The following is a 26,495-nucleotide window of genomic DNA, read 5'->3' as shown; positions in this document are numbered from 1 at the left end:
AATTAGGGGTAAAAAGATATTCTGCTTACTAGAATTAGCCCACAATAGGACACTATCAATTTCTTTGACCAGCTAAAGGTTTTAAAGAAAAAGGAAAGCTCTCTTCGATTGAGTTGGCTAAAAGATTTCTATGTCTTCAGGGCTTGAAATGTCTGAATCACTTTTGCATGCAGCTGGAAAAACAAAGGGTGAAATTTTGATTGATTTTCTTTAATTAAGATAATCTTGAGTTTAGGAAGCTGTAAAGCAAAACTGGGTATGGTTTTAATCCCATCTCATGATTTACTTATAGATTATTGAATCTCCATTACTAATAGAAATTATATTTCAGAGTGATATATTATCAAAAATAAATAAACAGTAATTTCCTCTCCTGGAATTCTTAAGTAAAATATTCCTTATTGTGCTTATCTCAATTATTAAGGTCCCAAGGGTCCTCCCCGCACCCTGCCCAATGCCTCTGGAAGTATTCTTTACAACAAATTAGAGATAATTTCCCCTGATCCACAGGTTAAAATATCGGCAATACTTATTACTATTAGGAGCAAGTTTATATGCTTGAATCTTGCCAGGTTCAGCATAAACATTGACAATGATAAGTTAGGCTGATGAAAACCAATCAATACCATTTCTCACACTTCACTTCTGTAATGCTTCACAGGATTACAGGTGATTAACTACAGAAGAATATGTCAGCAGTAAAAATTAGTGTTATCTGTGGCCCATGTTTATTGGTTATTTAATTCTTATAAGTCAAATTATTTTGACTTAATGTGATTCTAAATTATATTAAAACCACCCAAACCAGAACCAAGATACTCATTAAGATGTAAAGCTCCAATATTCATGATGAACTTTAACTTAGATTTATCCTTTGTTGTAAGTTAACTGTATTACCTATAGTTATAAATTTGAATAATTTGAAATATGAGAAAGAAAATTTCTTTTTTTTTCATGTAATGTCTGAAACATTTATATTAACATATTTCTATACAAATAACCCAAAGAAAGTTTAGTATTAGTTGCTTTTTGTTGTTGTTGTTTGTTTGTTTTAATATTGCAGGTTCTTTCTTTCTTTATTTATTTATTTATGGCTGTGTTGGGTCTTCGTTTCTGTGCGAGGGCTTCCTCTAGCTGCGGCAAGCGGGGGCCACTCTTCATCACGGTGCGCGGGCCTCTCACTATCGTGGCCTCTCTTGTGGAGCACAGGCTCCAGACGCGCAGGCTCAGTAGTTGTGTCTCACGGGCCCAGTTGCTCCGCGGCATGTGGGATCTTCCCAGACCAGGGCTCGAACCCATGTCCCCTGCATTAGCAGGCAGACTCTCAACCACTGCGCCACCAGGGAAGCCCTGCAGGTTCTTATTAGTCATCAATTTTATACACATCAGTGTATACATGTCAATCCCAATCGCCCAATTCAGCACACCACCATCCCCACCCCACCGTGGTTTTCTCCCCTGGTGTCCATACGTTTGTTCTCTACAGCTGTGTCACAACTTCTGCCCTGCAAACTGGTTCATCTGTACCATTTTTCTAGGTTCCACATACATGTGTTAATATACGATATTTGTTTTTCTCTTTCTGACTTACTTCACTCTGTATGACAGTCTCTAGATCCATCCACGTCTCAACAAATGACTCAATTTCATTCCTTTTTATGGCTGAGTAATATCCCATTGTATATATGTACCACATCTTCTTTATCCATTCGTCTGTCGATGGGCATTTAGGTTGCTTCCGTGACCTGGCTATTGTAAAGAGTGTTGCAATGAACACTGGGGTGCATGTGTCTTTTTGAATTATGGTTATCTTCGGGTATATGCCCAGGAGTGGGATTGCTGGATCATATGGTAATTCTATTTTTAGTTTTTTAAGGAACCTCCATAGTGTTCTCCATAGTGGCCATATCAATTTACATTCCCACCAACAGTGCAAGAGGGTTCCCTTTTCTCCACACCCTCTCCAGCATTTGTTGTTTGTAGATTTTCTGATGATGCCCATACTAACTGGTGTGAGGTGATACCTCATTGTAGTTTTGATTTGCATTTCTCTAATAATTAGTGATGTTGAGCAGCTTCTCATGTGCTTCTTGGCCATCTGTATGTCTTCTTTGGAGGAATGTCTATTTAGGTCTCCTGCCCATTTTTTGATTGGGTTGTTTGTTTCTTTAATATTGAGCTGCATGAGCTGTTTATATATTTTGGAGATTAATCCTTTGCCCATTGATTCGTTTGTGAATATTTTCTCCCATTCTGAGGGCTGTCTTTTCGTCTTGTTTATGGTTTCCTTTGCTGTGCAAAAGCTTTGAAGTTTCATTAGGTCCCATTTGTTTGTTTTTGTTTTTATTTCCATTACTCTAGGAGGTGGATCAAAAAACATCTTGCTGTGATTTATGTCAAAGAGTGTTCTTCCTATGTTTTCCTCTAAGAGTTTGATAGTGTCCGGTCTTACATTTAGGTCTCGAATCCATTTTGAGTTTATTTTTGTGCATGGTGTTAGGGAGTGTTCTAATTTCATTCTTTTACATGTAGCTGTCCAGTTTTCCCGGCACCACTTATTGAAGAGACTGTCTTTTCTCCATTGTATATCTTTGCCTTCTTTGTCATAGATTAGTTGACCATAGGTGCGTGGGTTTATCTCTGGGCTTTTGCTCTTATTCCATTGATCTAAGTTTCTGTTTTTGTGCCAGTACCATATTGTCTTGATTACTGTAGCTTTGTAGTATAGTCTGAAGTCAGGGAGTCTGATTCCTCCTGCTCTGCTTTTTTCCCTCAAGATTGCTTTGGCTATTCGGGGCCTTTTGTGTCTCCATACAAATTTTAAGATGATTTGTTCTAGTTCCGTAAAAAATGCCATTGGTAATTTGATAGGGATTGCATTGAATCTGTAGATTGCTTTGGGTAGTATAGTCATGTTCACAATATTGATTCTTCCAATCCAAGAACATGGTATATCTCTCCACCTGTTGGTATCATCTTTAATTTCTTTCATCAGTGTCTTATAGTTTTCTGTATACAGGTCTTTTGTTTCCCTAGGTAGGTTTATTCCTAGGTATTTTATTCTTTTTGTTGCAATGGTAAATGGGAGTGGAGAAAGAAAATTTCTTCATCTTAGGTGACCAAAGTCTCTGACTGAAGGAAAGTTCAGGCTTCAGCATACCTTGTTTTAGATGAAAAGTGAGTCTGAAGAGTGATCTTACAGTATGGTCAGGGGTCTGTGAAATATCTGGGCAAAAGAAAAACAAAAAGCAAAAGCCCCACCCTCACTGCCAAATATCACACACACACACACACACACACACACACACACACACTCTCACACAACCAGCCAACCAACCCAGGGAGACACATTTCTGGTGGAGTCAGGGCTCGTCGGCACTGGAGAAGTGACCTACTGCAGCATTTCTCAAAGGAGGTTCTGTGGGGGGATCAGCCCCATGAGATGCTCTACTGAACAAGGGTTCTGAGAACAGAGAAATTTGAGCATATTCCACTCTTCCTTGGACATTCCCTATGCTTGCTAGGCTACTAAAGCCATTGAGAATTTCTCCAGTAAAGACAAATGACCATTTCTGCTTCTTCAGTATTTTCCAACATTGACCATGGGCTTCTTCCCCACTCCCATTAAATTTATTAACATCGAGTGGAATTTGCTTCTTGAAACACTTTGGGAAATGCTGTTCCTTGAAGTATAAAAAAGGCCTAATATGGAAGGAAGAATCTATACAAAAGAGAAGAAAACACTAAATGAAAACAGAGAACCCAAACTCCCGGCAGGCTCTAGTGTCCTCTAGCGGCCACTGTACAGTGACTGTGATGTCCACCTAACTCTGTCACTTGAATCCTCATCTTAATTCCCTCAGGGTGGGAAAAGAGCTGGGTTGGAAGTGAGGAGTCATGGATTCCATTCTCCCTTCTGCAAATTGCCTTTGGATAATTAACTTCCCAATCTGAATCTCACTTTTCTCAATTATAAAATCAGAGTTTAAAGAAATGATCTTGATTGTACTTCCTAGGCCCAATTAGATGATTCTATCACAACCATTATAATGGAAGAAAAAGAGAAAATAGGATTTGCTTGAGAAGAATCCTCTTTATGATTAACTTTTCTGGAATGCAAAATGAATCATGTATGAAATAGAAATCCTACAGTACAACCATATGCAGACAGGAGATTCTTAATCATTATTCTGGCCATTTTGACTGATGATTGAGAGTCTCAGGAGGCCACCTGGAATAAACCTAGCTTTAGTACTGTACTTGCTGTCATTAAACAGTTTTTAAAAAAGAACAATCCAGAAACTTTCAGCAGCTAGATCTTTAAATAAAGCCAAAGGGCAACTTTATTTTTTTATTTTTTTATTTTTTTTGCTTATTTTATTTTATTTTTTAACATCTTTATTGGAGTATAATTGCTTTACAATGTTGTGTTAGTTTAGACCATATTTCTTTTTTTTTTTTTTTTTTTTAATTTTATTTTATTTTATTTTATTTTTTTTTTCTTGTTCAAACAGTTGGAAAACTTTATTCAAGACTATTGCCATAGGGGAGAGAGATGGGGCTCAACTTCAAATAAAATAAGGACAGCTGGGGATTTGTAGCCAAGGAGCAGAGTGAGGGGCAGTGGATGGAAAATTATGAAGAAGAGACCTCGAGGGTAGGGGGATTCTTGCTAAACTGGCCTTATAGGATTCTTGCTAAAGGCAGTCCAGGGACTTAGACATCAAAGGTGGGAAATGGGGAACTTCATCAGGTATCGAGGGGTCGAGAGATTGTCTCTAACCTGACTTAGCAGGGTTCTTGCTGAAACTGGACTCTGCAGTGATGGACACGGAAGCCCAAGGCCATGGCCTCATTGAGAAGAGGGCTCAGAGGAGCCTCACTAAGGTTTGGTCAAGGAGGGCCTTTGTCAACCTCACCTTCCTCATCTGATCAATGGGGACAAAAATGCCAGTGCAACCCACCTTGTGATATAAAGTCAGCCTGAAGACGTCATGTAAACCCTACATTGCTGAACAAATGGGAGAGAGGGTGCTGTTGTAATGCTGTTCCTCCTGCCCTCAGCAGAACCTATGACTCGGAAAGCAAAGGGCAACTTTAAAATTAGTTCTTTTAATTAATCGTCCTTCAGGTTGTACAGTCTGTGACTACATATTCTTGGTTATTAAACAGTTTGTACTTCAAAAAAAAAAAATTCAAGATGTGGCTGAAATGACTGATTCAAATGAAGCTAATCTAAAAATATGGAGAAACACAATACAGCAAATTATTATGCAAGTGTCTATGTATTTTTCATCTGTCAGTATTTTTCCTTTAATAGGAAATAAAATTAAATTAATTAGAGAGAGAAATTATAATTGCCAGGGAAGCTAAATTACTGATTTGATGCCACAAATCAGCTGACAGTTTTTTTTCTATAATTCCTGGGCTCTGTAATTAAATAATAATTTAGAGATTGAAGACTTAATGTCACTTACAAGTTGCATCCTGAATTGTATGAAACAAGAAACTGAATCAATCCCCAAACTGATACCAAATTATCTTAAGATGTACTTCCATATTGAATTATTTTTTTCAGGATCCATTTGCAATAGTCAATTTCAGATATAATGTTGAATACACATTTGACGAGAATAGTAGAAATCCAGGTCTTGAAAGTGGAAACTAATAATAATATAAACTTTTCCTCACTGCTACATGTGCCATGAGGCAAATGTGTCCTCTCATCACATTGGATCTGATCTATAACTGTGGTTCTCAAGCATGACTACACATTCGAATTGCCAGGGGAGGTTTTAAAATTTTCTAATGCCCAGGGTGCACCCAAGACCAATCAAATCAAACGTTCTGGGGGTGAAACCTAGGTATAGAAGTATTTTTATAAACTTCCCAGGAGATTCTCATATGCAGCAAAATTTGATAAGTGAAGCCATATAGCCCAGTCAATGAATTTCCAAGTAATCTGGCTGTACCATTTTGGTTTAAAATTGGCAGTGTGAAGCACATCTATTTCTATTTTTCAATTCTTCTACAGAAATCTCAACAGAAATTGAAGCTACTCCTTTTAAACAAACAAAGTGTAAAATATGACCTTGTGGTAGATAATTTTTGGAGTGTCTGCTTGGTTCATGAGAAACTCCTTAACTGCCTTTCTCCAGCATCCACAGAAGAGGGTTCTGATGGCCATTGGACCAAAGTGGGCCAGTTGGAATCCCAAGTCTGGGATATTTGAATTAAATTGAGAGTTAATATTTCTGTGTGGTTGGATGTATGGGCTGTGGTTGGCTAACTGTTCTGGTGGGTGGACTGAATAGCTGAGAAAATTTTGGGGAGAGAGAAGAGAGAAGAGATGGGCAAAATGGATCAGAGGTGAGTCGCAGAGACAACATTTTTAGATGCCCAGGGTAGACATCTGTCATTTTGCCTGCTTAGTGTCCCTCTCCATTTTGTTAATAGCACCCTCTTCTTCAGGGACTATCTTGTTTCCATTCCATGTAGTCCTGGGGATAACCGAGAAGTCAAGCCTACCAGCCTCTTGCTCCTTGAGCAGAGACTCAAGGCAGAAAAAGGTGGCACCATGATTTTGGAGACCATTGTCGAGAGAAACTGATAGTTCCTACTATAGGATCCCTGGAGCTGCCTGATTCCTGTGCCTCCTGGGGTCTGATTGTTCAACAACTCTTTGAATTCTGGGATCAAGGGTGTCTGTTGCTTGCAGTTCAAGAATCCCAACAGAGTTTTCTAGGTTCTAGCTTGAGTCCACTCAGAGGCCTTGCAGCATTCTGTTTGGGGGTTCACGAGGCACTCTTGTATCCTTAATTACTTTTAGCTCATGATGTTTTTGATATTTGTAACTTCACATCTTAACTAGTATAGACATTTAGTTGACTCCTCTATTTATATGGATGATCCTGAGACTCACTAAAGAAGGAACAAGGTTTTCCAAGTCCTACTCCAATCTTCAAGGTCATAACCAACTCTTTTTATCATTCTGCATGCTTTTTGAAGCTGCAGTTTTTTTCTGCATTTTGTAAGTATGAAGATCTTGGAGAAATATTCATAACAAAGGTATTCTTTGTGAACAATAGGATTAAAAGCTTATCAAATGCCAGCACAGTTCTAAATAATGTATGATCCTTTGAACAGGAGCCCAAATCTACTCCTGAAAAAAGAGCTCTTATTTCCTCCATCAAGCAACATTAAATGAAATTATAGTACTGCCATTAAATCCAACTGTACACCAATAATTTTTCATTTCCAATGGTACTCTTCTTCATTAAAAAATCTTTATTAAGTAACAAAACATGCCAGCTAATATAAAAAGTACTTCCTTGAGCTCAATATTTATATACTTGGCACACAATTCAAGGCTGGTCTACTCGAATTCAGGAAGTACATGATATTTTTCCTTGTGATGCAGTGAGCAGAGTTACAGTGACATATTCTAAAGACCAAAGGAAGCCTCCTCCATTTCTCCAGGTCCAAGTCACAGGAGTGGTGAGGTATGTGGGGTGTTCAAATGGGTGACCTCTTATTAAATTTGGATCCATGGCACTAGATTTGGATCGTATTATTAGAATTCAGAGATAACTGGTAAAAAATTAAAAAAAAAAAAGCACAGAGCTAAGCAGCTTAAGTTATTAACGATATTGTGATCTTTGGCAAACTCTGGATGAACTATAATGAAATGGAAATAGCGAGGTCGGTACCAATAAAATATGGTCATAAAGTCTGACTACTTCACAGTTAATCCTTTTTGTAATAATCTAAGGAAAGGTAAATACCATCTAGGAATATTCTGGTAAAGAAAGTGGGGTAAATAAAAAGAAGCAGTTTAAAAGGCATTCTTCTGACCATCATACTTTATTTTTAATACAAATAGGTAATAAAATAAAAGGTACCCAGATATCTTTTAAACAAGAATACATTTTCTGTATATCAAGCCATCATTTACAGATTAACATTGTAAAAAATTTGCATTAATAACTCTTATTTCGTTTACATAAAATTATATGAAATAAACAAAATTATATGTAGGATGAGAACCAACAAATAAGAACCAATTCAAAGTTCTAAAATCTTATCTCTGTATTAATTCCTTCACAGTTCCAAAAAATCACACCCATCTACAAAAAGAATGTAGGTAGTCTTAACATTGAACACTATGTACAAACTAACTTCATTTCTCTTAGTTACTGTTGATTCCATGGTCCTGGCCAACACATGCATTGTGATGCCAGTCAGAACTGCTATCCTGCTCCGCCTGGGGTGGCCATTCTTTGCCCTGGAAGGAGGCATTACACCAACTCGTAGTATTTCCCAGTCTGGGGATCAAAGTAACAGTTCAGACATGGGTCATACAGCAGAGTCAGCACTTCCTCGTCCTCTTCCACACTCAGGTCTTCTCCACCTGTGGGAAGGGGAACCACCGTCATGTTAGCTGCTGGCCTGGCCCGTAATTCTTAAACTGCAACAGAGAAGGGCAAGGAAGCAGGAATCACCATCTTTCCTGGGAGACTGTCCTTATGCGGGCAGGATGTCAGTGCTGGAATGGAGGAGCGCTGCAGATGTGATAACTCTATACTTGCAGTGTAAGACAGAGAAGAAACAGTGATCACAGGGGCCAGATCTGCTATAAAGTACAAGAAAAATGAGCGTGGAGAGCTGGCAGGGAGGAGAAAGGATTAAGGAAGAGGGCCAAAGGACTACAGAGTTATGAGGATTAGGGATACTTGAACAGGATTCAAAATTTGATTATCACAGCTCTAGACTTCTTCATGGGCCAGAGCTGCACAAATGCCAAACAGCGCAAATTAAATGATCTAATAAAGAGCTCAATCCCCATTCATACAACCTAAAAAGACTACCAAATAAACATGAATCAAAATAATGTTTAGAAATATGATACTTAAAGCATAGAACACATATGGAAAACAATGTCAGATGATCTGTAATTTTATTAGTGGTAGCAAGATCTGTCAAATTTGCTGGGAAAATGAACATGGTTTGATTTTTTTTTTCTTGTGACAGCTATTTAGATGGTTTGGATGAAGAGAACACCTACCGCCTAAGTAACCAGCAAGGTTAGCAAGGTTTGGTTGGTTTTCAACAAATGGCATGGAATGAAAAAAAAAAAAGCTTTACTAAGATATTTCCTGACCACCTTGTATGTGCCCAGCATTGTGCTCAGTACTTATGTACTTGATGCCATCACTAGCACTAGCAAGCGAGTGCCTTCTGAGTACTTCTCAAAATCCATGTAATAGGCTTGGAGGCTGGGAGGGCAAGACCTCCCTCAGCTGAAGAGGACCAGAGCAGGCTCAGGGAGGAGGGGATGATTAAGACAACAGTTGTCTCTCTTCCTTAGCACAGGCTACTAAGGACCAAAGAAAACCAAACCTTTGGGCTACAAGCTCACCAGGGTCAGTTTTGGAGGGGCTTGGATGGTGGGCATGGGCAGGGCTGACACAGAACAGAGGCTCAGTAAATACTGAGTACCTTTTGAAAGGGTGAATCAATGACTGTGAAACAAAGCTGTGATCTTAAGCGTCACTGCCCCGAGGAAGGGAAGGCGGTGGTAGTGGTGGTGGTGGTGGGACCTCACCTTACTCAGCCAAAATCAGATTAAGCTGGTGCATGGACACCGTCAGGACAGTGACGAACTGGAGTTAAGGCCAAGGGAGTGGTGACAAAATGGTTGAGTGGGGGCTTGAAACCGTACCACAGTTATTCCTCTGCCTATCCTTCTTCTAACCACCCAAAAACATTTAACATGATCCTTCCCTGCCCCAGGCACCAAGCCAGGTGTTGGGGATATGAAGATATAAGAGAGAGGCCCTGTTTTCAAAGAGTTTGCAGTGATCTGGGGGAAACAAGAAATCAGCGGACTCTGGTGAGTTGCACGCAGTGCCAGCAGTTCTTAAAAAGTGGGGTTTAACAGAAGAATGATTTCATCTGCCTTGCTTAGTAACATCTCAACTAGCAGAACCCCCGATGGTTTAGAAAGCACTTTCTCATGCAGTAGCTCATTTGACTGTTATGATCCTGTGAAAGAGGCAGGAATTATCGCGCCCGTTTTATGGATGAGGGAAACAGGGTCTGCAAAGTTAAGCAGCTCATCTGAGGTCACTTGGTGAGTTAGAGGCAGAGTCAGGGATGAACTTGGGTTTCCAGATTCCCAGTTCAGTGTTCTTTTGACCATACCTGCTCGATCTTATAGTTAACACAATACTGGTGTAACACATTCAATTGGAAGCTATTACATTATGGGGATTTAAATATGGAAAGTAAAAATTTGTAAAGGTGTCCTACATTTAAAGACATCAGTTTTGGAAACAAAAGAACTTTGATTTTTCATATTTCCAAAACCACTGACAAAGATGAGACAGTCCTTGTGGGAGGGGCAAAGGCAACTAGCTCATTAGGCCCAAAGGAACTGAGCTTAGTAACTCCAGAAAAGGGAAAGCTTGATGGAAGTGACAACAGCCCTTCTGGCTTCACGTCTATAAAGGGTGGCAAATGAATGGGAAATTAAGAAGATGTTGTGGGGTTCCAAGAGAAAGCAACAGGATCAACGGGTGAAAGTTACAAGGAGCCAGATTTTGGCTCAGCACAAGGAAGAATTTTCTAGACACTGGAGCTGACCAGGAAATGGAACGTGGACTCTAGGGACGGTGAAGCGGGGACTGGGGCAATCATTTGTGTGAGATTTTGTAGATGAACCCTGTGTAGGACAGGGGGCCAGATCCAATGACCCGTATGGTGCCTTTGATGAGTTTTTGTGACTCTTGGCTGCAGTGGCTTCTTGCATCCTTGAAATATGACAGGACTTAGCTAACGGCCACATTGATGGTGGTAGCTGACCTGAGCACCTTGCACAGTTTCTGATTAAGAACAGGAACTCAGAGAAGGCAGGCTGCCTTTCCTTTATTTTCTATTGTTACCTTAAGAGTGGTCCCTAGGGCCTTGCCTCCACCCTCCTCCTCTAAGTAGGAGAGGGTGGGAATGCTTTTCAAGTGGCTGTTTCATATTGAAGATGATCCCCTGGGTCACTTCTGCACATCAAAGGAGAGTGTGCATGTCCTTTACTTTCAGATATTCAATCCATCAACCCTTTCATATTGGGGCTACTTCAGAGAATGGAACAAAATCAGGTGATCAATAAGTAACCACTAGGGCTTCCCTGGTGGCGCAGTGGTTGAGAATCTGCCTGCCAATGCAGGGGACATGGGTTCGAGCCCTGTCTGGGAAGATCCCACATGCCACGGAGCAACTGAGCCCGTGAGCCACAACTACTGAGCCTGCGCATCTGGAGCCTGTGCTCCGCACGCAACGAGAGGCCGCGATAGTGAGAGGCCCGCGCACCGCGATGAAGAGTGGCCCCCGCTTGCCACAGCTAGAGAAAGCCCTCGCACGGAAACGAAGACCCAACACAGCCATAAATAAATAAATAAATAAAACAAATACGTAAAAAAAAAAAAAAAAGTAACCACTGTGTGCTTGCTACGTGACTGAGCAGTCTGGTTATGGATGAGACAGCCTAGTTGTATATGTGACATACACACATGAAAACAAAAACAGCTACTAAAGATTAATGAGGAGTTAAACTGGGAGTGGCTAAGAGCACCCCTGGGCTCTAGAATCCAACAAACCTGGGGATGGATGGGAGCGCCGCTGCTCACCACCTGCATGCCCTTAGGCTGGTTACAGATATTTTACCTCACTGAACCTTCGTTTGCTCATTTTTAAAATGGGAATAACCTTATTTCATAGGGTTTTGTGGACTAAGTTGGATACTGGGTAATATGCATAGCACAGAGCACATGGTAGTTGTTCAATAAATAATCACTACTATTACTATTAAGAATAATAACAGGGCTTCCCTGGTGGCGCAGTGGTTGAGAATCTGCCTGCTAATGCAGGGGACGCGGGTTCGAGCCCTGGTCTGGGAAGATCCCACGTGCCGCGGAGCAGCTGGGCCCGTGAGCCACAGTTGCTGAGCCTGCGCGTCTGGAGCCTGTGCCCCGCGACGGGAGGGGCCGCGATGGAGAAAGGCCCGCGCACCGCGATGAAGAGCGGTCCCCGCACCGCGATGAAGAGTGGCCCCCACTTGCCGCAGCTGGAGAAAGCCCTCGCACGAACCGAAGACCCAACACAGCCAAAAATAAATAAATAAATAAATAAATAAGAAAATCCTTAAAAAAAAAAAAAAAAAAAAGAATAATAACAATACAATAAATAAATCATAAACTATAGGCTACAGCTTTTTTAGTAACTCAGAACAGCATTGATAAAGCTTAAATATAAAGAAAAGACTTCAGAGAGACAGGCAGAATTTAGACATTTAGACAATGAAGTCAGATAGATCTGGGTCCAAATCCCATTTCTACCATTTCACAGCTGTGGGACATTGAGAAAATTCACTACTCAGCCACAGTTTCCTCATATGTAAAGTAAGGATAGTAATAGTACCTGTTATAGTACCTATGAGAACTAAATAAGATAACACTCAGCACACACACAGTGAGTACTCAGCAAATGTTATAATCATTATGGAAGACATAAGATATCTGAGTTAGACACGAGAGGGATGTGTTCATTTATACCTCACTCCCTACCCCAAAACTGTATCTGTTTGATTTTTTACTAGTAAAAAAAAGGTTTGAATGAAACACAAAGCCCCCTACTAATTTTATACAGGACATTATAATTAATTCATCTTTAAATAAAAAGTTCTTATATCAAAAATCATGTATTTTTCAAAAAAGTAACACTAATTTTTTCCATCAGGTGTGATATTAAAACCACATATTGCTGAGGTAAATAATTATAAGTCAAATTTTCTCAAAGACCTGCCATCCAATGTCTTGTTTTTACTGCATCAACACGTTGGGGGAAATTCTGACCTCTGGCATGTAAGAGTTATATGCTATATAATTGGTTAGTGCATTCTGTGCTTGTACTTTCCAAAAAGATAAAATTTTAAGCTGGTGGTTTTTTGTTTGTTTGTTTTTGTTTTTTAAATGGAGCCAGACTCCAGTACAGAGGGCAACCCTGGGAAACTTTTTTTAAAAAATTAATTAATTAATTAATTAATTTATGGCTGTGTTGGGTCTTCGTTTCTGTGCGAGGGCTTTCTCTAGTTGTGGCAAGCGGGGGCCACTCTTCATCACGGTGCGTGGGCCTCTCACTATCGCGGCCTCTCTTGTTGCGGAGCACAGGCTCCAGACGTGCAAGCTCAGTAATTGTGGCTCACGGGCTTAGCTGCTCCGCGGCATGTGGGATCTTCCCAGACCAGGGCTCGAACCCGTGTCCCCTGCATTGGCAGGCAGATTCTCAACCACTGCGCCACCAGGGAAGCCCTAAGCTGGTGTTATTAAATTAGAAAACTCAATACATTTTTACAACTAGTCAGGAGTCTTTCAAAATGAAAATAACCGTTGTAACGGGCCATGGGTCTTTATCATCCAACTGCAAAGGGATCAAGGTGGATCCAATTCATTAGTAGAGGTTTGGCTACATAATGCATGCAAACTGAAGCAATAACTGCTATAGAAATGCATTCATTCCAATACATATCGCTGTAGAACTGGAACTTCATGCATTATAACCATGGGACTAAGGCAGGTTTTGTGGTTTTTAGTACTAAAGCTTTAAATGCGTGAATTTTGGAACTCTACCAACAATGACATTCATACAAAAATTGGGTGATATTATGTATAACTTTATATTGAAATAAGTGCTTTAAACTTGCACAAATGGTTTTGTTTTCATTATAGCTTAATTTTCAAAGCCTCCAACTTACATCATTTTGCCACTGTAATCTCTACGTAATGAAATTATAATATTGTTAAGCAATTACCACTGTGATGTCAAGCAATGGGAAATGTTTTGAAAGGTAATTATTGTGCATGGGTATGGGGTAATTTTCAATTAAATTCTTGGATAGTGCAGAGTTCGTTTTTCTCCCAAATGCTAAATTGCTCTATTTAAAGACTGGCTACAGAAACTCTAAAAGGACAAATTAACAAATAAAACCATTCTCTGCTACCAGACTAAGAGCATCGGGACAGGGGTCCAAATTACATTTTTACTCTTCTTCACATAATAAAGCCATTTCTAGTGAAATAAAATTGCCTTTCAGACAATAATCTATTTACAAACTTTCAGCTTCATCCACTTTGAAATTGGTTAATGGCAATAACAGAAGAAAAACCAACGGAGTCAGACCAAACACAGCAATATTAGCTGCCCTCCCCTTGGTTGGATCAGTGTGAGCAGATAATTCCTCCAGTTCACCTTTTGAGTCGATTAATATAAATGCTTAATTATCTATATTTAACGCATTTTAACTGTAGATAATAGAAAACCTATATGCAGAAGCTCAGTCTTCAAGCTTGAAAATAAATGATGTGGCACCAGTTTATCAGATTTAAAGTCTCTGAATCAAGACACTGTACTTGATTTTCGATTTTCTGATGCTGCCATCTGGAGTTGTTTTTTTTTTTACAAGTTAATGCATTTTCTCTCTTATAGATCTTGGAAACTGACTGACTGTATCTTTATGTGCATACTAATACACTATTGTTTAAACAATTCAATGGTGACGGATCACCACTGGGAACAGTCAGCCTTCGGATCAATAAAGATGACATTTTAGATAAGATTCTGCTGAGCACCAGGTGCTTGCAAACTCTTCCACCAACTTATGTCACAGTAGGGCAAAATTAACTTGCACTAAAACTGGAGACAGTGAACTGTTGAGATTTGTTTCTCAGCAAATATGTGCCCTCAAATGGGAGAAAGATAAATGACCAATAAAGGAATAAAAAGGATGAAAATGTACTTTCTTCTATTAGAAAGCTATATTGTTTTTTGGAAGGCAAATGATATGCCAAGATTACAGTTCAGGTTTCATTTGGGAAATAAGTACATCACTCCTTTTGTAAAATCTCGTAGCGGCTATATTTTACTCGGAAAACGCCACTTAAAACGACACGTTGAAGAATTTGGATGACTAGTTAGGAATTCTTGCAATTTCATTCTTTCCAGGTAGTCTCTGCTTACAAATGTGATTCAAATGTGCCCTTGTATATCAAATCATCACGTTGTACACCTTAAATTAACATAATGTTATATGTCAATTATATTGCAGTGAAGCTGGGGAATACCTCACAAGACATTTATGTGCACTTGTAAATATGTGAAGTACCACTCTGAATGCTTTTTGTTGCACATGAAGGAAGGTCCCTAGTCAGACTATTGAGCTCTGAAGCCTACAAAGCCTGTAGTATCTCCAGGGCCTGATTTCAGGCAAGGTGGCAACGCTGCAGCCAAGGGGAAATGTATCCCAATTCCAGCAATGGAATCTAGGACCACATCCTGGGCCAAGGCCCCTCTGTTGTACATTTGGGGAATAAGTAGGTGGGGGGTGGTTCTGGAATAGGAGAGAGCCTCAGACACCCATCAGTGTGTTTACTTCTCTACTAGAGGGTTCACTTCCAGTATGCCTGAAAAGAAGGCATTTCTTTATATAGTGAGAGCTGACTGCCCCCCTCTAATCACTTCTTCTATGCAGAGAAGACACGCCCCGGACCCTGAAAGCTGCATAAGAAAATATTTCCTTGCCCCAAGGTTAATCAGAGACCAAAAGGCAACTACTTGCCTCACAGGGGAAGGGGAAGGAATCTGGATTCAAGAATGTCATACAGGTATAACTTGTTTTTTTGCGCTTCGATTTATTGTCCTTTTTACAAATTGAAGGTTTGTGGCAACCCTGTGTTGAGCAAGTCCAATGGCACCATTTTTCCTACAGCTTTTGCTCACTTTGTGTCTCTTGTCACATTTTGATAATTCTCAAAATATTTCAAACTTTTGCATTATTATTATATTTGTTATGGTGATCTTTGATCAGTGATCTTTGATGTTACTACGACAACCTACTGAAGGCTCAGATGATGCATTTTTTAGCAATAAAGTATTTTTAAATTAGGGTATGCACATTTTTAAAAGATGTAATGCTATTAGACACTTCATAGACAACAGTGTAGTGTAAATACAACTTTTATATGCCCTGGGAAACCAGACTCATTTTATTGCGATATTTGTTTTATTGTGGTGGTCTGGAACAGAACGCGCAATATCACAAAGGTATGCCTGAAAATGCTAACAAATCATTTCACAAGCCGAGAGTTGAGGCGGGGGCTCTATGGGTCTAAGGAGAATTCTAAAGAGAGTACTATTTTATCCAGAAAGGCTCAAGAAAGAAAACTACCTAAATTAAAAAAACTGCACTGGACATTTCAGCTGTGTATTTCTTACTGACCTAAATGGGAATTCTGTGGTTCTATCACAGTGTGGGGCTTAAGGGTACAGACAGCCCAGTCCGACAGGCCTTGGTCAGTGTTCTGCTCCACAATCAGTGGCGCTGTGACCCCGGCTGTGACCCTAACCTCACCCATACAGTGGGGAAACAGCACAGCCCTATACCAGTAAGTATTAGGAGAAGTCACTGAGAGGTAATGCACAGGAAAACTCGACACAGCGCTGGGCATGTGCTTTATTAATGCTGGCTTCTATTATTACTTTGATTGTCAATATTGCCTTTTTAGGGGAAGTTCTCCTTTGCATTTTGAATAAATCTTCAAGATACAGGGAAGATCCAAAAAGTAGACCAAATCATCCTGTTTCCCATGGGCAGAAGATTCACTCATTCTACTCATCAAATATTTATGCAGCGTTTACAATGTCCTACAACGTCCATGTTAAGCACTGTGGGTACCACGGTTGTTCGATGAAGCATAACGTCTGGTGCGATAACTAATAAAACAGATTTTGGAAGACTGCTTTTAGACTCAGCGTATTAGGTAAACGTCAAATAATTGCATGGCGGGAAACAGAACTGTGAAAGGATTCCTCTGTTGGACCCAGGACAGGCGGCCAGGTTCCCCTCTCTCTGGTTAGCTGTGAGGCGTCATGAGATTTCTATAAATTCTTTAATAGTAATTTGGATATTACACCTATAAAATAAGCATCCGCTGCCTATTTATGTCTTGTGGGAGATTAATTAATGTTCATAAAGGAGTATCTTCTGTGGCTTTGCCGTACAAAAGGTATGAGAATGTTATTTTTATGAGACTCTGGCAACTCCAAAAGCCCTTCTGAGTGTCTTTCTCACTCAAAATCCATGCAACCTGCAAAAAAAGGTTTACAGGCCTGAAGAGAGGCATTATTATTCCATTTTGGAGCTGGTAAGCATGAATAATTTAAGGGTCATAGCTGTAGAGGAACAAATGTCAAAAACAAATTGACAACTATTCTTCGAGCAAAGTCTGGTTCATTTTCAAAAGGTCAGTTTGGTAGTTTTCTTGAGTAAGTTCTGAAATCTTAACTTCCCATTTTTACATTTCACACGGTCTCCAGAAAAACACATTTTTCGTAAGTGTTAAGGGCACCCGTGCCCATGGTAATTGATATTTGGCAAATGTATTATGGCCCAGCTGAGAGCTGCCCGTTTCTCCATCCAGTCGAATGGCGCGGAGTACAATGCTGTTCCTGCTGGCTGCTCGGCTCTGCTGGGAGCCGGGCTATTCATTTCAAGATGGAATTCACGAACTTGAGACATTCTGGTCTAGTAGAAACTGGGGCTGTGACACAAATTTGCACTGAATAAAGAAGGGACTCTAGGGCCAGGTATAATGCATGCATTTACTTTTGTATGGGCTGGGGCAAGTTTTCTAGAGTTACGTATTGGTTAGGCCATCTTTCCCTGCTGTTAGAATGCAGTTATGCCTCTAGCTGCATGGATACATCTCAGCCTCTCCATCTCTGATGGAGATGTGGCGGTTCATCGTGTCACTTCCCTGCTCTAAGTGCCAGTGTCCATGTGTAAAATGGGGGTAATAATAGTACCTATGTCTCAGTAGGCTACTCTGAGAATTAAAGTGCACATGTAGGCCTGGGCCACTGGAAGATGAAATAGACATTAGCTATTATTATGTTTATCCTAGAAGTCTGAAGATGGAAGGGCCTCTTTTCCTGCGAACGAGCCTTCAAAACCACCTTCACATCCCAGTGCAATGGTTCTGCAGAAAGGCACTGATGTGGAGGAAGACTGGATCCAAATCCTAACTCTGATTGAGCCTTTGACCTTGGGCAAGGTCAAATTGAGGGTGATGAACTACATCAGTGTTTTTAACTGGTTCGTTAGGGCCCCACGGCAGGGTTCTGAGACCATAACTCCCACTTCACCCAGAGCAGTTCTGCTTTTAACTCCTTTACTTATTGGGATTCCATATGAGATTTCACTTGACAGAAAAGTTTTCATTGCTTATAAGTAAAGTTTAAGAGCCACCGCATAAGGTGACCTATAACTGTTTTAATTGCTAAAATGTATGGGTCTAAGTTCAATACTCTCATTGTTAAATTTTACAAATATGCCTAATATACCAAAAAATTGGAATTGGGGGAAAAACTGAAAGTCAGATTTCAATGAATTACCCTGTTTTTTTACTTCCAAGGTTGTTACAAGAAATGACCAGTTGAATAACATTTCTCTCCCTCTTTTTCCTCTCTTTCTCCCTTCCTGTCTTCCTTCTAATGAGAATCCAGCGTATCTAATATATGCCAGAAATTTCAGGGTACTAGGGATCTAGGAGTGAGCAAACTGACAGTCTCTGCTTTTAAAAACTCTTAGGCTTCCTAGGAAAAAAGGCAATAAACATGTAAACGAATCACGAGTTACAAACTGTGAAAAGGCTGTGACGAAAAGGCACTAGGTGAAGTGAGAGAGCCTGACCTACTCAGATAAGGTCGTCTAGAGAGGCCTTGGAGAAGATGGGCACAGCGACCACCCAGGCCGGGCAGTCCCCCACTCTAGTCATCTTGCCCTTCATTCAGCCCCTCACTCCCTTGGCCTTGCCCTAGATCTGGTCAACACGGTAACTACACCCCTCAGCCACTCACCCCCCTGGAGGGAGTGTGGCCACCAGTCATTTCTGACAAGCCTGGGTGGGGGGCGGGAGGGGAGGCAGGTCCAGGCCTGAAACAGGTGACCAGAGGTCTGCTTTTCTTTTTTCTGAAAGGACTTAGCTACTTAGCCCTTGAGATGTTTTAATTTGTTTTCCTGTCGATTGGAATTCTCAACAGAAAAGTAATTTTTCAATTCCTGGTTTATATATAGTATTTTTTTGATTAGGTAATTTATTTACTTGGTTCAAAGCCAAAAAAATTAAAAAATAAAAACAGTGGTTGGGCTCTGGGGCCAGGCTGCTTGGGTTTAAATCACAGCTCTGCCAATGACTAACTTTACGCAAATTATTTAAGAGCTTGCTGCCTCAGTTTCTTCAGCTGTAAAAAATAACAACTGCATATACAAAATTAGTATCTTCCTCATGGTGCTGCTGGGAGGACTAAATTTCTTTTTTACATTCTCTTTTTTTAAAAAATTGAAGTATAATGATTTACAATGTTGTGTTAGTTTCTGGCGTACCGCAAAGTGATTCAGTTATGTGTATGTGTATATATATATTCTTTTTCGTATTCCTTTCCATTATAGTTTATTACAAGATATTGAATACAGTTCCCTGTGCTATACAGTAGGACCTTGTTGTTTGTCTATTTTATATATAGTAGTGTGTACCTGCTAATCCCAAACTCCTATTTATCCCTCCCCCCAACCTTCCCCTTAAGTAGCCATAAATTTGTTTTCTATGTCTGTGAGTCTGTTTCTGTTTTGTATAAAAGTTCATTTCTATCACATTTTAGATTCTACATATAAGTGATATCACAATACTTGTCTTTCTCTGTCTGACTTACTTGTGAGGACTAAATGTAATCACTGAGCACAGTGTCTGGCATATATTAGGTGCTGAGTTAATGGTATTGTGCAACAGAAACCCAGGAAGAGTCCCAGACTACTCACAACTGTGCCTCCCTTCTCCTTCTGATGGTATATACTGGATGCTTGAGCCTATTATTTTTCTTTGACAAACACTTTATAAGAACAGATGGAAACACTAGCTCAGTATATTGGTAAGTGTATGCTACGTTGTCTAAAACTAAGCCAATGACATGTAAAGATTAAGCAAATAGGAAACACTACTTTTTGATGGTTTTCATTAACTACAAACTATCCAAGTTTATCAGAAGAGGGAAAGGGATACCAGATGGAAATCTAGGGTGACAGGGAGAAGGGGTACCAGATCTGGTTAACATTGGCCAGAACATTTCTACAATTCTTGGAATTTAATTTGTTAATTTGTCCTCCGTGCAAGTTCTGTTTACCTTCAACATAATTGAGCCCCTGCTGTCAAAACATCACTTTGCAATGGCAACTTTAAGACATCCTTTCAGCCACTCATCACCACTACAGATCTTGGGTGCCTTTGCTTAAAGACCACACTCTCCTGTGGCTTATTTAGGATACTTAAAATATTACCTGTTTCCTCACAGCAAGGACTCCTCCTGACAGCCAAGATGCTGTTTTTCTGTCATGAGTAATTATAAATGTACACCCCGAAAAAGAGGCTCAATTTGAGGGGCAGCATCTATCTCAGATAGTAAATCACAGTGACATCTCCATCCCTTGGGCAACCAAAATGCACAACTCAAGATGTATGAGCTCTCACTCTGAACGCTCCATACCTGAAGAAAAATGGGATGCTCCACTTTCTCCCTGGGACAATTAGGGAAAAAAAACCCTGGCACCTTTGTTGGAGTAATTTATACTGGTTTCAGTTCCTTTTTTTTTTTAAACCATAGATATAGAGCTTCCATCTTTATAATCCAACTGGGAAAGCTATCTCAGGGAGTCCCACTCTGAGGTTGTCTGTCACTCCAGCTATGCATTTTAGATCTCCCCCCACCCTTCCCATCTCCACCCCTCCGTGTCTGACGAAGATTCTTTTATGTCCCTCCTCTACACACTCCTGACTGTTACAGTCCCTGCTCACAGCCAGAAACTAAACGGTTCATCTTTGTGGCTCTCGTCAACAAAGAGAACCCCAGGCAAATTTTCATCCCTGCTTCCTTCTAATTTTTCTATTACTACTACTACCTATCATAGCTCTGTGACAGCCTTTGCTTTAATGAAACGGCTGTACCTCTGTATTAACGAAAACATGGATCTCCGTGATGCTGGAGTATTGGGTCTGCTTTATAATAATACTAACAACTGGTATTTGGTAGGCGCTATCCCAAGTATTTCATATACAGTATACCTCACTGAATCTTCATGAAAAACTTGCAGGTGGGCACCATCTATTATTAGTTTTATTTTACAAAACTGAAATTCATAAAAGTCACACAGCAGGAAGTGCTAGAGTTGGAATTCAGATGAAGGTCAATTTGACACCAAAGCCATGCTCTTATGCCTTAAACTATATTTCGCCCATGGATTAACCTTCAGGATAACAAGGACAATTTCTCTTTTAAATACCTTTTAGTTGCAAAGAACCTATCATCCTATAAAATGAGGCACAGATTACCTCATTTTGGGTGTGTGAGCCTAAGTGATCAGCATTTAATAAAAACAGTGGCATCTCAAAGTGACTGATTTTCTCTATTTATAGTTAATTATTTTTATTTTTTAAGCTTGGTGTTTTTCATATTCCCACCTTGAGCACTCAAGCTTCCGGAAGAATCCTGATGCCGCTCTGCTGGCTGTTGACTGGGAGGAACAATCGGTGGGCTCAGCATATTTAACCAGTCCCTAAAAAGAAAAGAAGAAAATAAATGAACCACATGTTTGTAATTCCATATATAGATTTTACCTTTCTCCTGGATTTTTAACTCCCTGGGGCTTCCACAAAAACACATTTTTCCCCTCTTCATATTTCAGAAAATAAGATGTCCAGAAATTAATATTCAGTTTTATAGATCTGTAAATACACAATTACTTAACTAACTAGCTGTTCAATAAATACACCAACTAAATGATGATGACTGTTCCTCTCAAACGTTTATTACTGTTGATCGTCAACGATAGCACAGCTCCTCTCACCTAAGAAAATTATTTCAACAACTAAGAAGAAATGCAGCAGAGACAAAGCTCCTTTGGACCTTTGGATAAGAAAGCCTGACAAAGTTACATGTCATGGATGACAAGAGTCCATTTGGTGATTCAAAAGAGAAGTTAGTCTTGGAGCTGTCATGGACCAGCCATGATGGTGGGAGCTGGTATGCATTCACTTGGGGCTTTAGGGCAGGGGAGGACAAAAGAAGGGAGAGTGAGGGCCTTTGGGCCCTTGAGTGGCTCAATACTTCAGTTCTCCCGGTATGAGTGGGGGCGAAGCCACTTCAGAAAGCACCTCCTGCATTCCCCGTCCCTCTGCCTCCAACTTCCAACCTCATTCCCAGTCTCTTTACTTTCCTTCTTTCCATTCTTTTCCTGTTTCTCTGCTCCCTCTAGCAGATACCTGGGTGGGTGTGATATAAGTCAGTGACATCCTGAAGGCATGAGTCACTGCGTGTTCTACTTCAACCCTTTCTCATCTGTAAACTTGCTATTGAGGTTCTTCACGGGAACAGAGCAGGAAGGGGAATGTGAAGGATCTTCCAAAGTGAATTATATTTCTTGCATTGATATCAGCAGCCTGTGTCATTGACTTTATTCTTCTCAACAGGAACATGTCCTCATGACCAAAAAATTTCTTTCTAAATTTCTGCATTTCTTGCTGTCTTTATCTACAATGGGAGACAGTCCCGACCAGTAACTAAGAGCACTGGCTCTCCAGGCCAATCCTGGCACCATGTTTCCGAAATGTGAGAACTTTGCCAAGTCACTTATACCATCACTAAGCCTTATGTATAAAAAGGAGATAATAATAGTTATTCCAGAGTTTTGTCGTTAAGATGAAATGAAAAAAATGGATGAAAAACGTTTGGTATGGATCTGGGTACAGAGCTGCTGTCAAAAAATTTCAGCTATGACCACTATCATCTTCATTATCAATGAAGATCATAGTATGGCTGTACCCACAATGATAAACCAAGGTAGGAATTGGATTCTGCTGGAATTAAACCAGCCAAGGATTGTAGAATGATTTCAAGTCTATACAATAGAAGTTTTCTTTGCAAGCCATTTACTCTTCTTGTATAAAAAGGATCTTAATGTAAAAATTATCCAATTCCTATTTGTATTATTTTAAGACACTTTCACTCACTGCTCACCTTAGCTATCACCAGATTATGGCTTGTGAAATAAGCAAGGTGAGCTTGCTGTGTAATTGAATTTCATAATAACACATTAAGGACATCAGAAAGGATTTGTCACAGACTTCCAAGCTAATGGGGCATTTTCTGATAAGCACCTTTTACTTAGTCCATTTAATTATAGCAGACCAAAAAATTCCTACATTACAGAAAATTACAAGGTCACATACAAATTACTAGCCCAGTGGCTTCATTACTCGGCAAGAGAGATGGAGAGCAAAGATGAACAGGAGAAAAATAATATTATCATATGATGACACTCCAGCGACAAATTAGAAGCTCCACACGATGGCAGTAGTAGCTTCTACCGTGGTCCATGGACATGCAGGAAAAGCAGATGTTATAAAAGGCAAGACATTACTTCTTAGGCCAATGATTTGGTTAATGTTTTTCTTGTCAGCAGTAGCTATGGGAAATACAGAGTTTTTCTTTTTGTGATTTTTGTTTGTTTTAAAGTAATTTCAGATTTATAGAAAAGTTTCAAGAGTATAAAGAACTATATATCCTTCACCCAGATTCTCCAATTTAAACATTTTATCACATTTGCTATCTATCTATCTATCATCTATCTATCATCATCTCTCTATCAAGGGTTGGTAAACTATGCCCATGGGCCAAGTCTGGCCCACTGCCTGTTTTTGTAAGGCCTGCAAACCAAAAATAGTTTTTATATATTTTAATGGTTGAAATCAATTAAAATAGCAATGTTTCATGATACATGAAAGTTATATAAAATTCACATTTCAGTGTCCATAAATAAAGTTTTATTGGAATACAGCCACGTTCACCTTTTTACGTATTGTCTATGACAGCTTTTGTGCTATGATGACAGAGTTAAATATTTGTGATCTGGCCTTTTACAGAAATGTTTGTCGGCCCCTGGTCTATAACCATGAGGTCATATTGCTTCTTCTAATACTAATATAATACCACAGAGTCATTTCCATCTTTCCTTTCTCCTTTCTGACACTGAGGAACCTGGCTCCCATTAGCCTCAGTATATTTACTTACTTTCTGAAGTACAGAACACGCCAAAAGTAGTTTCAAACAAAACTAAGCAAACAAAACAAAACAACCAATAAAACACTCCAAACCTACTCTCTAGGATTCTCTGTTTACGGTTCTTTTTTTCATTAGTCAAAATACCATGTTCAAAATTTACTTAGGCTAGTTCTTTTTCCTACCTCTTCAGTGTGGTTACATTCTTAATTTGAAACATAGTTAGTGTCATTTGCTTCTGTTTGTATTAAGTTTTTCTCCTCATTCTTGATTTTTATTACTTTTGTTGTTTTGAGTAGGTAAAATATTAACAGTTCAAAAGTCAAACTTTTACAGAAAAGCATATTCAGTAAGAGTTAGATTTCTTTCATCCCTTCCAGTCTGTTTCCACCCCCTCATCATTTCAACACCATCCCCACCCACTCCTCCAGAGGTAATCAGTTTCATTAGTTCTTGTGTCTCTGTTTCTTTTTGCAAAAATTCAGCAGATACACGTCTATTTTTTTCATTCCTCTTCTTTCTAATGTAAAAGGTAGTATACTATAATTACTCTTTTGCACTTTCGTTTTTTCAACTTAAAATATATCCAGGAAATCACTCATACCAGTTCATAGAGAGCTTCCTTATTCTTTTTTTTTTTTTTTTACAGCTGCATAGTACTCCGCAGTGTGGCATACATTTATTACACCACTGTCCTATGTTTGGGCAAGTTTTAAATATTTTGTGATTATTGCAATTAATGCTACAATGAATAACTTCGGGCATATCTATTTTTGTATATGTGGAGATATACCTTCAAGATAAATTCTTGGAAGTGGGATTCCTGGAATAAAAGGTAAATGCACACTTGGTATTGTTAGATACTGACAAATTGTTTTCACAAGGGTTGTACCCATCAGCATTCCCACCAGCAATGTCTGAGAGTGCTGGTTTGTCTACAGACATGTCACAATATTATGTTGTCAAGTTTTTAATGCTTTCCAATCCGAGAGATAATAACTGATAACTTAAAGTAGTTTTGATTTCCATTTTTTTGCATTTGTTCTCATTATGAACATTATGAGTAGAGTTGACTCTTTTCATATGTTTAAGGCTATTTAATATATATGTGTATATAGGTGTATGCATGTGTGTATTTTATATCTATATCTTTTTTTTTCTGTCTGTTCATGTCTTTTGCTCTTCTTCCATCAGGTCTTTTTATTTTGTCTCTTTCCCTCATTTTGTCATCTGTGTTTGCTTATGATATTTTTTGCCATGCAACAGGTTTTTAATTTTTCTGTAGTCATATGCATCAATCTTTTCTTTTATTGCCTCTGTATTTATTTATTTATATTTTTAAATAAATTTATTTATTTATCTATTTACTTTTGGGTCTTCGTTGCTGCGTGCAGGCTTTTCTCTAGTTGCGGCGAGCGGGGGCTACTCTTCATTGCATTGTGCAGGCTTCTCATTGCGGTGGCTTTTCTTGTTGCTGAGCACAGGCTCTAGGTGTGCAGGCTTCAGCAGTTGTGGCATGCAGGCTCAGTAGCTGTGGCTTGTGGGCTCTAGAGCACAGGCTCAGTAGTTGTGGCACACGGGCTTAGCTGTTCTGTGACATGTGGGATCTTCCCGGACCAGGGATCGAACCCGTGTCCCCTTCATTGGCAGGTGGATTCTTAACCACTGCACCACCAGGGAAGTCCCTGCCTCTGTATTTCAAATCAGAGTTAGGAAGTTCCTCCCTACAACCAGGTTCTATAGAAATTCACCCTTTTATTCTTCCAGTTACTTGCATGGTTTCATTTTCCACATTTAGATTTTGGATCCATTTGGAGTTTATTCTGGTATATGTTGTGAGTTTATTCTGGGGTAAGGTGCATCTAATTTTATCTTGTAAAAATGACTACAGATTCCATATATGTGTGTTAGCATACGGTATTTGTTTTTCTCTTTCTGACTTACTTCACTCTGTATGACAGACTCTAGGTCCATCCACCTCACTACAAATAACTCAATTTCCTTCTTTTTTATGGCTGAGTAATATTCCATTGTCTAAAAAACCGGTACTGATGAACCTAATGGCAGGGCAGGAATAAAGATGCAGATGTAGAGAATGGACTTGAGGACACTGCGGGGGGAGGGGAAGCTGGGACGAAGTGAGAGAGTAGCATTGACATATATACACTACCAAATGTAAAATAGATAGCTAGTGGGAAGCAGCCACATAGCACAGGGAGATCAGCTCGGTGCTTTGTGACGACCTAGAGGGGTGGGATAGGGAGGGTGGGAGGGAGGCTCAAGAG

At 39.6% G+C, this 26,495-nt stretch overlaps 1 protein-coding gene across 12 annotated transcripts in view; it reads right to left on the bottom strand.

The window, feature by feature from the left end:
- Positions 1 to 7,893: 7,893 nt before the first annotated feature.
- Positions 7,894 to 26,495, bottom strand: part of CFAP20DC (CFAP20 domain containing) — a 271,882-nt gene continuing 253,280 nt past the window's right edge. For 10 of the 12 annotated variants that reach the window (XM_007192357.2, XM_007192356.2, XM_007192361.2 and 7 more), the window contains 2 exons: positions 21,615 to 21,709; positions 7,894 to 8,410 (listed from right to left, as the gene is read on the bottom strand). In XM_007192357.2, the coding sequence (XP_007192419.2) occupies positions 8,298 to 8,410; positions 21,615 to 21,709 (208 nt within the window). In that variant the 3' untranslated portion in view covers positions 7,894 to 8,297. Of the gene's footprint in view, positions 8,468 to 17,263; positions 17,646 to 21,614; positions 21,710 to 26,495 lie in introns of those variants that run through there. The other 2 variants (XM_007192358.3, XM_057555125.1) reach the window with 2 other exon arrangements.

Source organism: Balaenoptera acutorostrata, chromosome 10 (assembly GCF_949987535.1).
Source record: "Balaenoptera acutorostrata chromosome 10, mBalAcu1.1, whole genome shotgun sequence".
NCBI classification, from domain to species: Eukaryota; Metazoa; Chordata; class Mammalia; order Artiodactyla; family Balaenopteridae; genus Balaenoptera; species Balaenoptera acutorostrata.
This window is presented reverse-complemented; position numbering and strand designations above follow the sequence as displayed.